The 12500-nt window shown below is 39.9% G+C and overlaps 2 protein-coding genes across 2 annotated transcripts in view; one reads left to right on the forward strand and one right to left on the reverse strand.

Annotated features, from left to right (window-relative positions):
* Positions 1-6569, forward strand: part of jdp (DnaJ domain-containing protein) — a 40642-nt gene extending 34073 nt beyond the window's left edge. The window contains exons 3-4 of the mRNA XM_043035913.2: positions 1975-2088; positions 3511-6569. Of these exons, the coding sequence (XP_042891847.1) occupies positions 1975-2088; positions 3511-3768 (372 nt within the window). The 3' untranslated portion in view covers positions 3769-6569. The remainder of the gene's footprint in view (positions 1-1974; positions 2089-3510) is intronic.
* A 2321-nt stretch (positions 6570-8890) lies between these two features.
* Positions 8891-12500, reverse strand: part of Rrp6 (exosome component Rrp6) — a 10222-nt gene continuing 6612 nt past the window's right edge. The window contains exons 11-16 of the mRNA XM_043035910.2: positions 12477-12500; positions 11559-11786; positions 11043-11198; positions 10473-10679; positions 9267-9623; positions 8891-9105 (exon numbers count right to left, since the gene is read on the reverse strand). The exon at positions 12477-12500 is cut by the window's right edge and continues 139 nt beyond it. Coding sequence (XP_042891844.2) covers positions 9016-9105; positions 9267-9623; positions 10473-10679; positions 11043-11198; positions 11559-11786; positions 12477-12500 — 1062 coding nt within the window. The 3' untranslated portion in view covers positions 8891-9015. The remainder of the gene's footprint in view (positions 9106-9266; positions 9624-10472; positions 10680-11042; positions 11199-11558; positions 11787-12476) is intronic.

Genomic DNA, 12500 nt, shown 5'->3' on the forward strand with positions numbered 1-12500 from the left:
CCATCCTTCCCTCCTTCTCTCTTTCTCTCTCTCTCCTTCCTTCCTCCACTCCCCTCTCCTTCCCTCCTTCTCTCTCTCTCTCCCTCTCCTTCCCTCCCCCTCCTACCCCCCTCAAACCCTCTCCCCTCCCCCCTCCCACCCCCCTCCCACCCTCGCTCCCTCCTCTCTCCTTCCCTCCTTCTCTCTCTCTCTCTCTCTCTCTCTCTCTCTCTCTCTCTCTCTCTCTCTCTCTCTCTCTCTCTCTCTCTCTCTCTCTCTCTCTCTCTCTCTCTCTCTCTCCCCGAATTTCGCCCTGGCTCAGCAGATAAGAGCTACCTCGGATTACATTCTAATTACATTCGCTGCTCAGGTAGTCATTATTAATCTCCGCGGATTAAATTGCTTCGCGGTAAATACAACCTCAGGATTTGCCCATTTTCCGCCTGATAGATTTTCTTTTTTCTTTTTGTCTTTTTCTAATTCCTTCGTGTGTCTTAGAGGAAGAAGGAAGGTGGTTTCGGTGTCTTGGAAAAGGAAAGAAGTGAGAATGGAATCCATCCATCCATCCATCTATCTATCTATTTGTCTGTCAATCTATTTATCTATTTATTTATTTATCTATTTATCTATTTATCTGTCTATCTGTCTATCCATCCATCCATCCATCCCCTCCCCTCTCTCTCTCTCTCTCATTCTCTCTCTTACTCTCTCTCTCCCTCTCCTTCTCTCCCTCCCCCTCCTCTGTCTCTCTCTCTCTCTCTCTCTCTCTCTCTCTCTCTCTCTCTCTCTCTCTCTCTCTCTCTCTCTCTCTCTCTCTCTCTCTCTCTCTCTCTCTCCCTCTTTCTCTCTCTCTCCCTCCCCCCCCCCTCTCTCTCTCTCTCTCTCTCTCTCTCTCTCTCTCTCTCTCTCTCTCTTTCTCTCTTTTTTTTTCTCTCTCTCTCCCTCCCCCCTCTCTCCCTCGCTCCCTCCCTCTCCCTCCCTCACCTTCTCCCTTCCTCCCACCCTCCCTCCCTTAACTTGTTCACATATTACGGCACATACACAATATACAAACTTAGAAGCTTTGTTCTGCATGACGTCATGAATCTTCGAGGAAAATAACAATGTCATTTCCCTCCCCACCCCCCACCCCCCTTCTGCCTCTCCCCCCTTCAGTCTTTAATCTCTTAATGACAAAGTTTTTTTTTTCTTCTCGTTTATAAAAGTTCGGCCGCTCTGTACGTGTCGAAATTTTTACACCACTTTATTTTTTAATCACAATGTTTTCCGAACTATGTGAACTGAAGCCTCAACGGACCAGTTTCAAAATTTTTCGAAGGCTTGTGTTGCAGAAAGTCGTTTTAATTGCATTTTTTTAAATATTGATATAGTAATGATATTTAACTATAATATAATAATCTAGAATACGGACTATTATAACAATGGTATTTGTTTTAAACTGTAATTCACTTGTGCGAAGATGGATTGTCAGTTTGCAATATATAAGGATTTTTTTATATCATGATTATGCAACAGTGTTGCTCATGAATGTTTAATCTTTCTTAATGATGTGCATTATGGTTATTGCTAGCCATTGGTTGGAATTTTGATAGTCAGTTTAATAGTTATTATCAACAGTTTGGAATAATATCAAAGTTATAATTGAATAATTAAAATCAACACAATTATTAACTATCATTAGTAATCGTATCAACCATCAACATCATTGATAATCAACCATCAACATCATTAGCAATGATGTTGATAATCAACATCAGCATCATCACCATTGCAGATAGCCACTACATCAATAATAATAATATCATCACTAACCACCACCACCACTGATCATCATTATAAACAATAAACATCAAACCCACTCCACTCTAATCAACACAGCCAATCAACATCACCACCCTTTATCAGTACAGGAACCAACACCACCACTAATTAATGCAAGAATCACTAATCGATTACCTCCTCCCCCCTCCCCCTCCCCCCTCCCCTCCCCCCCAGATCGCCAAGGACACCCTCTGTGACCCGGAACAGCGTGTCAAGTATGACAAGTGGCTGAACAGCGGTCTGGCCATCTCCTATGAACAGTGGAGTGGGATGCCTCCTATGACTACGGTTAGTTCACGGTCGGAGTCTCTCTCTGTCTGTCTGTCTGTCTGTCTGTCTGTTTGTTTGTCTGTCTGTCTGTCTGTCTGTCTGTCTGTTTGTTTGTCTTTCTGTCTTTTGTGTCTTTTGTGTTTGTCTCTGTTTCTCTTTTTTTCGATTTCTGTGTTTTGCTCTCTCTGTTTCTGTTTCTGTCTGTGTCTCTGTCTGTGTTTCTCTGTCTCTGTATCTCTCTGTCTCTCTCTGTCTCTCTCTCTCTCTCTTTCTTTCTCCCTCCCTCTCTCTGTCTCTGTCTCTGTCTCTGTCTCTCTCTCTCTCTCTCTCTCTCTCTCTCTCTCTCTCTCTCTCTCTCTCTCTCTCTCTCTCTCTCTCCCTCTCTCTCTCCCTCTCCTCTCCTCCTCCTCCCTCCCTCTCTCCTCCCCTCCCTCCTCTCTCCTCTCTCTCTCTCTCTCCCTCCCTCCCTCTCTCCCTCTCCCCTCTTTCTCTTTCTCTTTCCCTTTCTCTTTCTTTCTTGTTGGTTGCACTAAGGAATGTATGTGGTTTTGTTGCATCTTTTTGTTTTGTTTAGTTTCGTCTTGTTTCCGGGGCTGCTTGTGAATGCGGAGCCTTTTGCTCGACGCTGCAAATGCATGATGTGTTGAAATCATGCATGACTTCTTCATACAGATCAAATCAACGGGAGATTTTGAAGTTAAATATCAGAGTTGCTGGTTCGCCCAAACAACACGGACTGTAGAGATCTATTTGTAAAATGTTGCAATTTGCAAGATATTCGATGCTTGTGCAAAAACAAAAGCTCCGTTTCCAAGGGTTTCGCGAAGGCAGTTGCCCAACTTCCCTTATCGCCTTGTATTTTTTGTTTTTGTTTTTGTTTTGTTTTGTTTTGTTGGTATTTTTATCTTTTCCATTTTCTTGTTATTAGTTCTCGTTGTTGTATCCTCTTCTCGACTATATTCTAACTAATTTTTCATGTTGTTTTATTTATTTTAATTTTTTTATAGATTTATTTGTTTCCGCGAGGAAATTTGCCCTTTTCTCTCTTTTTTTTTAACTATACGTTGCATGTAAGTTCATTTTTTGTCTTAAGGCTTTTTCTTCACCTTAGCTTATCTCCAATAAAGTTTATTCCTCTCGAGCTCATGTAATCTCGGGAGATTCAAATTACATTTTTGAAAATATTTTTTGTCTTTTTTCGTAGAAAGTAAGATATCAAGTATAGTGAGAAAACAGTTTTCTGCATGGCTGGAATAGCCTGACTGCTGCTTGCATACAAAATAATAGAGCCTGTGCTTGCTTGGAAGTTTTAGATACAACAAGAATCCCATCTTTTTAACTCCCGTTTTCTTCCCTTCCTTTAACCCAAACCTCGAGGGGTAACTTAAGTATCTCACCGAAACCGCCTTAACCTTCTAGCAAAACCTCTCCAAACTTCAGACTCTGCACTGGGCGACCCCGAACACCAAGGAACGCATGCTGGAGCCAGGCACGTCCCAGGCGCAAGCAGGAGGGCAAGCAGGCCAGCCCCACGCGCCCCCACCCGTCTCGAAGCCCGGCAGCAGGAGGGCTTCCGAGCAGGTGTCGCATATCCTTCACGGCAGGACTAAGGAGACTGTCAGAGTCCCACGCCCTTCGGAGGTGTGGGAACGGGACACCTCCGAGGTCATGAAGAAGTTCAGGAATTACGAGATCTAAAGGACGACTTCGAGGAGGACCTTCAGGAGATCTGAGGACGACCTCGAGGAGAACCTTCAGGAGATCTGAGGAAGACTTCGAGGAGGACCTTCAGGAGATCTGAGGACGACTTCGAGGAGGACCTTCAAGAGATCTGAGGATGACTTCGAGGAGGACCTTCAGGAGATTTGAGGATGACTTCGAGGAGGACCTTCAGGACACCTGAGGAGGACCTTAAGGAGATCTAAGGACGATCTCGAGGAGAACCTTCAGGAGCCTTCGATCACCTAAGAAAGACCTCGAGGACTACCTCTCTCTCTTCTTCTCCTCTTTTCCTCTTCCTCTTTATCTCTCGACTTGTCAGATATGTGAAGAAAACACATTTTTTCGAAGTGAATATACATGTACGTGGAAATTGTTTTTTAGAATTATATTTTTGTATTCTTATCATAGAACCTTGTCTTGCCGCTGTAATTGTTCTTAGGTATGACTATTTTGTTTTCGTATGTATAACATCAATTAATTTCTTAGGGATCAAGTGAATATATATGGATGTATATATTTCTTCACATGAATAACATCAATATTGTTCTGACTAACCATACATAGGATGTACTTGACTAAGTTTGGAGAAAAAAATTATTATCTGTGTGTCTTCTTAAGCATTTATCTTATTGTTATATGTACTTGTTGAACTATAGGTATATTTTAAAGTTTGAATTATTAGAAGAAAAAAAAAAATGATGAATTTATCTAGTTGGTATGGTATTTATTTAATATTATGGCTTAGTTAAAGACAAGACAAGTGAAAATGAATGTAAAAAGTTTATCACTAGACTATGAAGTTATCTCTAAATAGCATATATACATACATACATAGATATATACAGTGCATACATATACCAAATGAATGTATGTATATCTAATATGTATATATAAAGAACTACAATTTTAGACTTTTGATTGGAATATTGATGTGAAGTTTGTAAAACCTTATTCCTAAGATCTTGATGTGCGAATATGTATATGGATTCAGCATAATAACCTTCTGATTTTCTTTTGGGTCAATTAGATTATAATTTAAGGCTAGTAAATTCATGTTAGTGGCCCTATCGTTAAATTATTTCTAGATGGTTAACAAATAACGTTGGTAGTCCATTTGTGTCACTGTCTTTTACCAGATGTTACAATTTAAATGATTTTCAAAAGGGTGTTGTAATTTCTTTGTGAATCCCAAGAAACCATATGGTATATTAGGACATAAGGGAGATAAATAACTCAAACTTAGATTAATTATATTGGTGTTTAAGTGTGTTTCATTTATCTGTGTTCCATCGGTGTGTGATTTAGTAAGCGAAATATTTCCCGATCATTTGATGGAAGCTGATTTTTCGGGACCAAATTGAATTCGTGAGATGACTAGCACGACTGTCTCCAGTTATGAATGAAGTTTATCCCTTTTCCTTCTCTCTCTCTCTCTCTCTCTCTCTCTCTCTCTCTCTTTCTCATTCTTTCTCATCCTCTCCCTCTCATTCATTACTTAAAGGGAGGACAACATTCAAATGTAATACCCAATACCAGATTCCCTTTTCAGTTAGAAATGATGTGTAACATTTTTGTAATCTCAAGGGATGACTAAAAGAAAAAGGTCTTTGACTCTGGCTCTAAGAGATAGTAGAAATGAATCCTTGCTCTCATTTCTTATATGATAAGGAAATAAAAGGTTATCTTCAGTTTGGTCTCTATTGCTATGATAGAAATGCCAGATATATTGTACAAAGTCTTTTCTTGGTTTTAATATAACTGTTTGTTGTAGCTGTTTTCCAGTATTTCTCATTTATATATATATACATATATATATATATATATATATATATATATATATATATATATATATATATATATATATATATATACATATACATATATATATCACACCTCTCCAATTCTCTCAGTACTTCTGGTAAGTTGTTTTAATTAATCAAAAAATATATTCTATTATTAAGATATATGTGTTACTTTAAAGGTATATGCATCGTTATAAAGAATTACGAAATCCTATGATTCCCGCTATGATTATATCCAGTCTTCCTTGTCTTATGCAGGCTGTAAGCATTTCCTTTTTAATTGTTAAGTAATTGTTGTGTTGGAGCCGTATTTTCCCGCTGGTTATTATGCTAACTGTTAGCTCATATCAAGCATTGTATGCAAATACTCAAACACGCACACACTCACACAAATGCATAGAATAAAAACGAATGATGGAAAAAAAGGCCTTAATTGCGATGAATATGCGAAATAAGGCAAAGATTAATGTTTTATAATCCAGAGTAGAAACAGATGTTCCTCATGATAATAGAGCTTTCTGTTGGTTTCCAAAGGTACTCATGCGATCCAGAAGAGGAGAAAATAAAATAAAGTAATAATTTAATCATTTACTTGTCCCCTACCCCATCCAGACCTCTAATTCCCCGTAACTGTTGGTTGTGAATGAAACGCCGCCATCTTTGGGGGCTTCAATCCCTGCCCAACACCGAAGTCTCACAAACATGGTTTCTTGCCTATTTAACAGTGAAACACAAGCTTCTCAGAATATGTCCAGGATAATTTCAGTCTTGTAGCAGTACCCAGAACACTCTTAGTAGAAAGAATGAAATCCAAGATAGGAGTATTTGTCCTGGCCCGAGGAAGTGTGTTCCATTGTCAGTATTTTGGGAGGGCGTCCGACCCTTGGGAGGTTGTGTTCCTGCTTTTCAGTGTATACAATTCCAGTTTTCTTGTTAATTATGTATCGTTAAGGCGAAATAAACTTGGCATAATGATGTGAATTCTTAATGTCCTTCTAAAAGATGTGTGTCCTATGCCATAAAAAAAAAAAAAAAAAAAAAAAAAAAAAAAAAAAAATATATATATATATATATATATATATATATATATACATGTGTGTATGCATATCTGTATATATTTATATATATATATATGTATATATATATATATATATACATATATATATATATATAACAAGTATTAAATGGCAATAGAAGAAAATGTAACATTGGGATGAACTTATATAAACTTATTCAACCCTCACTGACAAGCTACAGTACAGGAAATATTACTCACATACAGGCACATTTTTGATATAATAAAACTTAAAGAAAACAAACCTTAAAAAATCTAGCAATGAAGAAAGCACTGAAAAGATTTGAATACGTGGAGATGGTGGTCGCCAGTGGGTGTATGGCAAAGGAGTTGCCTGTATGCACGTAATATTACAGGACCACCCCTCTGTAAACAGCTAAGCCCCTAATCAACAATATCTGTTTTACGTATTGTGAAAAGGATTAGTAAAATTTAAAGCTACCATAATCCATTTCCCAGAATTGTATAAAACTCAAGTCCAAAGAGGGTAATAGCTTGACCTTGTCCTCTGCTTTACTGTATAATGCTTTAATGTGAAGAATTATTGTTCCAAAATACCATTTTCTCACGCCTAGAGCCAGGGAAACCGACTAAAATTGGTAAAATTAGATAAAGACGCAACCAGCTCTCTAGGCACGACACAATATTTTTCTGGTAGTTTTGGTTGTGCTTTGTACAGTTTCGCTACTCATTTCCATCAGAAACCCTTCGCGGAAGAAAAGGGTTTTATGGCGTTACCTCATAATTAAAGGTACGTCATGCCGAAAGATTTGTTTTTTCGCTACAGGTGATTGCATCTTTATCCAATAATACCCTAAAATTATAAGCAAACACAGAAATATAAATTGGAAATTGTTTGACTTCTATAATCTGTGGATAGTGACAGAGGGGGCTTCAGAATACAGATACTGTTTATTTTGTATTTGTTTATGAAAGTAAATGAATACAAAAATCACTGCTTTTTACCATCTGCCACATTGCATGTAAAGAACATAGTAACCTGATATGGATTCTAATTTTTTTTAGTCTATTACATAATTCGTAAAACCTGTCAAATGGTGCATTTAATTAAACCTCATATGGTGAAACACAAAAATATAACAAACACAAAACAGACTTCATATTTTCAGAAGTGAATGAAAGAGAGCTCGAAAGACTGCAATATATCGTATGTCATTCCCTTGCTCTGAAACGCAGCCTGTCTGGAGTCCCATGCAAGTGGCAGTAGTACCCATCCAGGGGTCAAAGCTAAGAAAATCTATCCTAGTCTCCAGTGGGAAAATCCATACATTTTTTTTGTTTTGTTTTGCTTAATGTCTCCCTCTTAACATGCAATGGTATCAAAAAACCAAATATTGTAATAACAGCATTTATTATCAAAATCATAAGCGATTCACTTTCACTTTCTTGACATAGGAGAGAGCTATATGTATATACACATGCATGAAAAAATATATACTCTTTTACTATGCGAGATGTGAGTCCTGGTCCAAATTATCAAAGAATCTAATTCAATTTTGTTTTTCCACATAAAGATATGGAACAAATTTTCATTCCTAATTTTCAAAACACGATTAAAAAAATAATCATGAACTTTAAGATACCGCAGGACAGCAGACTTTAGGCTGCTCAAGACCTGGAGATACCATATAAACACGACTGTGAATCAATGATTTGCATCATGGCACTGGATTTATTTTTAAGTAATGTTATTATGGATAAAAATTTCTACACAATCACATCAGCTAGAATTTCCTGCAGTAAAATGGCTTCTTCCATCGCTCTTTAATAGAAATCCTCATATGTATTTCGGGTGAGTTTTACCCTGATCTTGCCCTGGCTGCTTTTTGTTTCTGTGAGACACCTTTCAGAAATATTGATTTAGCAATGTAACTCTAGATCCAATTGGACACCCCTTTCCTTACATCAATTGGGTTTCCTAATTATGGACTATAAATTCTGTCATTCACATATATTGTCTCACTCTTACACCATGAACCTTGATTTCACCATCAGCCTCAGCCTCACCTTCACTCTAACCCTCACTCTTCTGCACACACACTCTCTTTTACTCACTCTTTTCCAGCCAAGTAGACCCTTACACAGGTATACTTCATAAGTGGAGTGTGTCACAAACATCGCCATAAAAATATATCATGCAAAAAGCTAATACAAAATAGACATACTATAAAAAGTTCAGGTTACTACTCATTCAGAGACGTTATCCATTTTTGTATATATATTTTTCTTTCCTTTATAAAGAAGGTTCCACATACAAGACAAATATATATAGTACATTTATTGCTCTTAGACACTAAAGGGGCAGATGATAAGAATCTAAAATCCTTATCTCTGTGATCCACCGGTGCCTTTCTTGCCTCTCCCAAACGAGAAGCTCTTCATGTTAGACTTAAAGCCCCTGCCCCTTTGGCCGCCCTGCAAACAGAGAAAATTAAGAAATAAATCAATGGTCCGATATCAGTAGCTTGAGATGTATCTCCAGTTTCAGAATGATATTATTTATCAAAAAGAGAGAGAAGAGAAGAGAAGAGACAAGATGAAAAGAGAGAGAGAGAAAAGAAATAAAAAATACTCACCCTCCCTCTAAACTTTTGACTGTACTTCTGTTTATGTTTGAACTTCTTGCCCAGCTTGCCTTCGAAGATGCTGTAATCGGCCTTGTCGTAGTCAAAGGCCGCAGGACCTTCATCATTTGCTCCTGAAGGCCCTCCCTCAGCGGGTGACTCCTCATCCTCCTTGTCAGACTCCATGCACTCTCCATCCTCCTCCTCCCCCTCCTTCTTCTCTGCTGCCCCTTCCTCGGGCTGTACATCTGCCTCATTCGTCTTAAGTCTCTTGCTCGGCGACTCATCTGTCTCCTCGTCCGCTGCTTCGCCTTCTTTCTCCACCACACGTTTCTTCTGCGCATTGTTTGCAGCCTTCCTTTCCTGGATCTGTGGAAAGAATTGATTAGTTGTTTGAAGGGTATTCAAGGGGGGAGAAGGAGTAAGAGGAGGAAGAGAAGGAGGAGAAGGAAAAGGAGGAGGAAAAGGAGGAGGAAAAGGAGGAGGAAAAGGAGGAGGAGGAGGAGGAGGAGGAGGAGGAGGAGGAGGAGAAAGAAGAAGGGGGGGAGGAGGAGGAAGAGGAGGAGGAGGAGGGGGGGGGGGGGGGGGAGGAGGAGGAGGAGGAGGAGGAGGAGGGAGAAGAAAAGGAGGTGGTGGGAGAGGAAAAGGAGGTGGAGGGAAAGGAAAAGGATGAGGGGAAAGAGAAAAAGGAAGAGGGGGGAGGGGGGGGAGGAGGAGGAGGAGGAGGGAGGGAGGGGAGAGGGGAGGAAGGGAAGGAGGGAAGGAGGGAGGGGGAGGAGGAGGAGGAGGAGGAGGAGGAGGAGGAGGAGGAGGAGGAGGCGGAGTAGGATGAATAGGATCAAGATGAAGAGGAGAAGGAAGAGAAGGAGGAGGAGGAGGAGGAGGAGAAGGAGGAAGAGGGAGGGGAGGAAGAGGAGGAGGAGGAAGAGGAGGAGGAGGAGGAGGAGGAGGAATAGGAGGAGGAAGAACAGGAAGAAGAAGGATAAAGGAAGAAGGAAAGGAAAAGGGGAAGATGTGAAGAAGAAGAGAAAATGAAGGAGGAAGAGAGGATGAGGAACAGGAGAGAATGACCACAACAAAAAAGAGGCAGAGTAGAAAAGAAACAGATGGCAAGCACAAAAGATGAAGTTGAAGGAGAAAAAGAAGACAACGAGACAGAAGAAGAAGAAATACATCACATATATCAGAAAAAGCACTGACCACGACATCATAACGTACCTCTTCCCCTAAAGACAACGGGATGGATTTCCGTTTCTTCTCCTCTTGCTTCTTAATTTTTGCTTTGTTGCGCTTCTTCTCTGCTGCGTCATCTTTCTCCTCTGCCATCTCCTCCTCTGAGCTCTTCTGCTGGACGCTCTCCTCCACCTCTTCCTCTGAACTCCTCTGTGGTGTGTTCTTGTTCAGACTTAGGAAATGTTTTTTGACCTGGGAGGGAGATAAAAACAAAAGTGAATATATCTGTATTCCTAATGATGCTACAGAGAGATTTTTAAAAACTTTAGTTACATGATTTCGCTTCAGGATGCAATCTCTATAACTAAACGGGACACAAATTGGATGTATTCATTCAAGCACAATCATAAAACTATAAATGTAATCACACACTAACACGCAGGTGAATACGTAGACACTCACGCCCACATATACACGGCCACCCCCCCCTCCCCCCCCACACATACACATACACACACACCCTAAACGGGGATACACACACAGACAACCCCACCCACACACACACACACATAAATCAGCCCATATTTCCCCCTCATTCCCCCAGCCCCTACTCACTCTATCGATGTGCGCCTGATCCACGGTCTCCGTTCGCTTCTTCCGTTCTCCCTCCAGGTGGGGTTTAAGTTCCTGGTAGGCTGTGTACCTCTCATACGGACTCATGAACTCCTTGGTTATTTCTGTGTGCATGGTGCCCTTGTGCCTTAGATGGCTCTGGTTTGAGGGGGAGAGGAAGTTCAATTAGAAAAATATATATTTAAAAATGTATTCAGAAAAGAATGAATGATGAATTAAAAAAAAAAAGTAATAAAAATAATATTGTGATCTAGTGCATAGCCTCAAGTGCAGTAAAGTTTCAACAACAATAATAATAATAATAATAATAATAATAATAATAATAATAATAACAATAATAATAACAATAAACAATATCAATAATGATATCAATAACAGCACAGACACTAATAGTAAAAAAATATATAATTTCTCCAATACCAATAACAATACCATAAGAACAACCACAGCAACCCCCCCCCACCACCCCTCACACATGAAAGAACAGACCACACATACCGCCTCGCAGCCAAACATCCCGGAAATCTCCTGAATCTTGACTTCCACCCTTGGCTGTGAGAAGAGGTCCCCGAGCAACGTCTCCCTGGGATTGAGGAGAGTCGGAAGGTCTCTCGGATTCTCCTCGACTGTTGACAGGTCGTGCTTGCTAATCACCAGACCTGTGTTCAGCTCCTCCATCTGTAGTTGGACTGGCGGGAGCTGTCCCTCTGTCGAATCCTCCTGGACCTGAAGAAGGAGGAAGGGGAGATCATTCAATAAAAAAAAGCATCTAACTACTTATCTCAACCCATTGGTCATGGTATTAAATAGATATTTGTACAGTAGGATGGCTGGTTTACATGTCTGGCACAGTGCCATCCGCGTCTATGACCGACTCTGCCTTTGCAGCAAATCATGCCATCCACTGCTAATGGGTTAATTAATAGATGTCTATATCTTCCCACTAATCTGTATTGAGGCATAATATTTTTATACTCGCAGTTCTTGTTGATTCACATCATTGTATAATTACTAATAAAGACCAGATAAGTATCCCATCATATGCACAACCAATCCCAGTTGTCAAGAGCAAAAGAGTAGGCAGCCATCGGACTTTACATGAATGTTTAACTAACCATTTATACCACAATGGCCAAGACAGATATTATGACAATGATAGGACTAGACAAGATAGCAATCCACATAGTTAATGTAAAATACGTTTTCTAAGATAACCAACACACATAATCCAATCTACCAAGAACAAAAATCCTCCAACCTGTTTCTCCTCCTAACTGATCTATACAAAATACAACCCACTTCACTTACAAACCAAAATGCTTAAAACTCCCACAAATAATAAGACAAACGACCACTGCCGCAAGAGTGGTCGTCCTTCCTCCTCCCTATGACTCAAGGCGCTGGCCAAGGACTCACCAGCTGAAGCTTCTGTTCCCTGGC

This window comes from Penaeus japonicus, unplaced genomic scaffold (genome assembly GCF_977035675.1).
Source record: "Penaeus japonicus unplaced genomic scaffold, GWHDUDI00000001_assembly GWHDUDI00000042, whole genome shotgun sequence".
In the NCBI taxonomy this organism is placed as follows: Eukaryota; Metazoa; Arthropoda; class Malacostraca; order Decapoda; family Penaeidae; genus Penaeus; species Penaeus japonicus.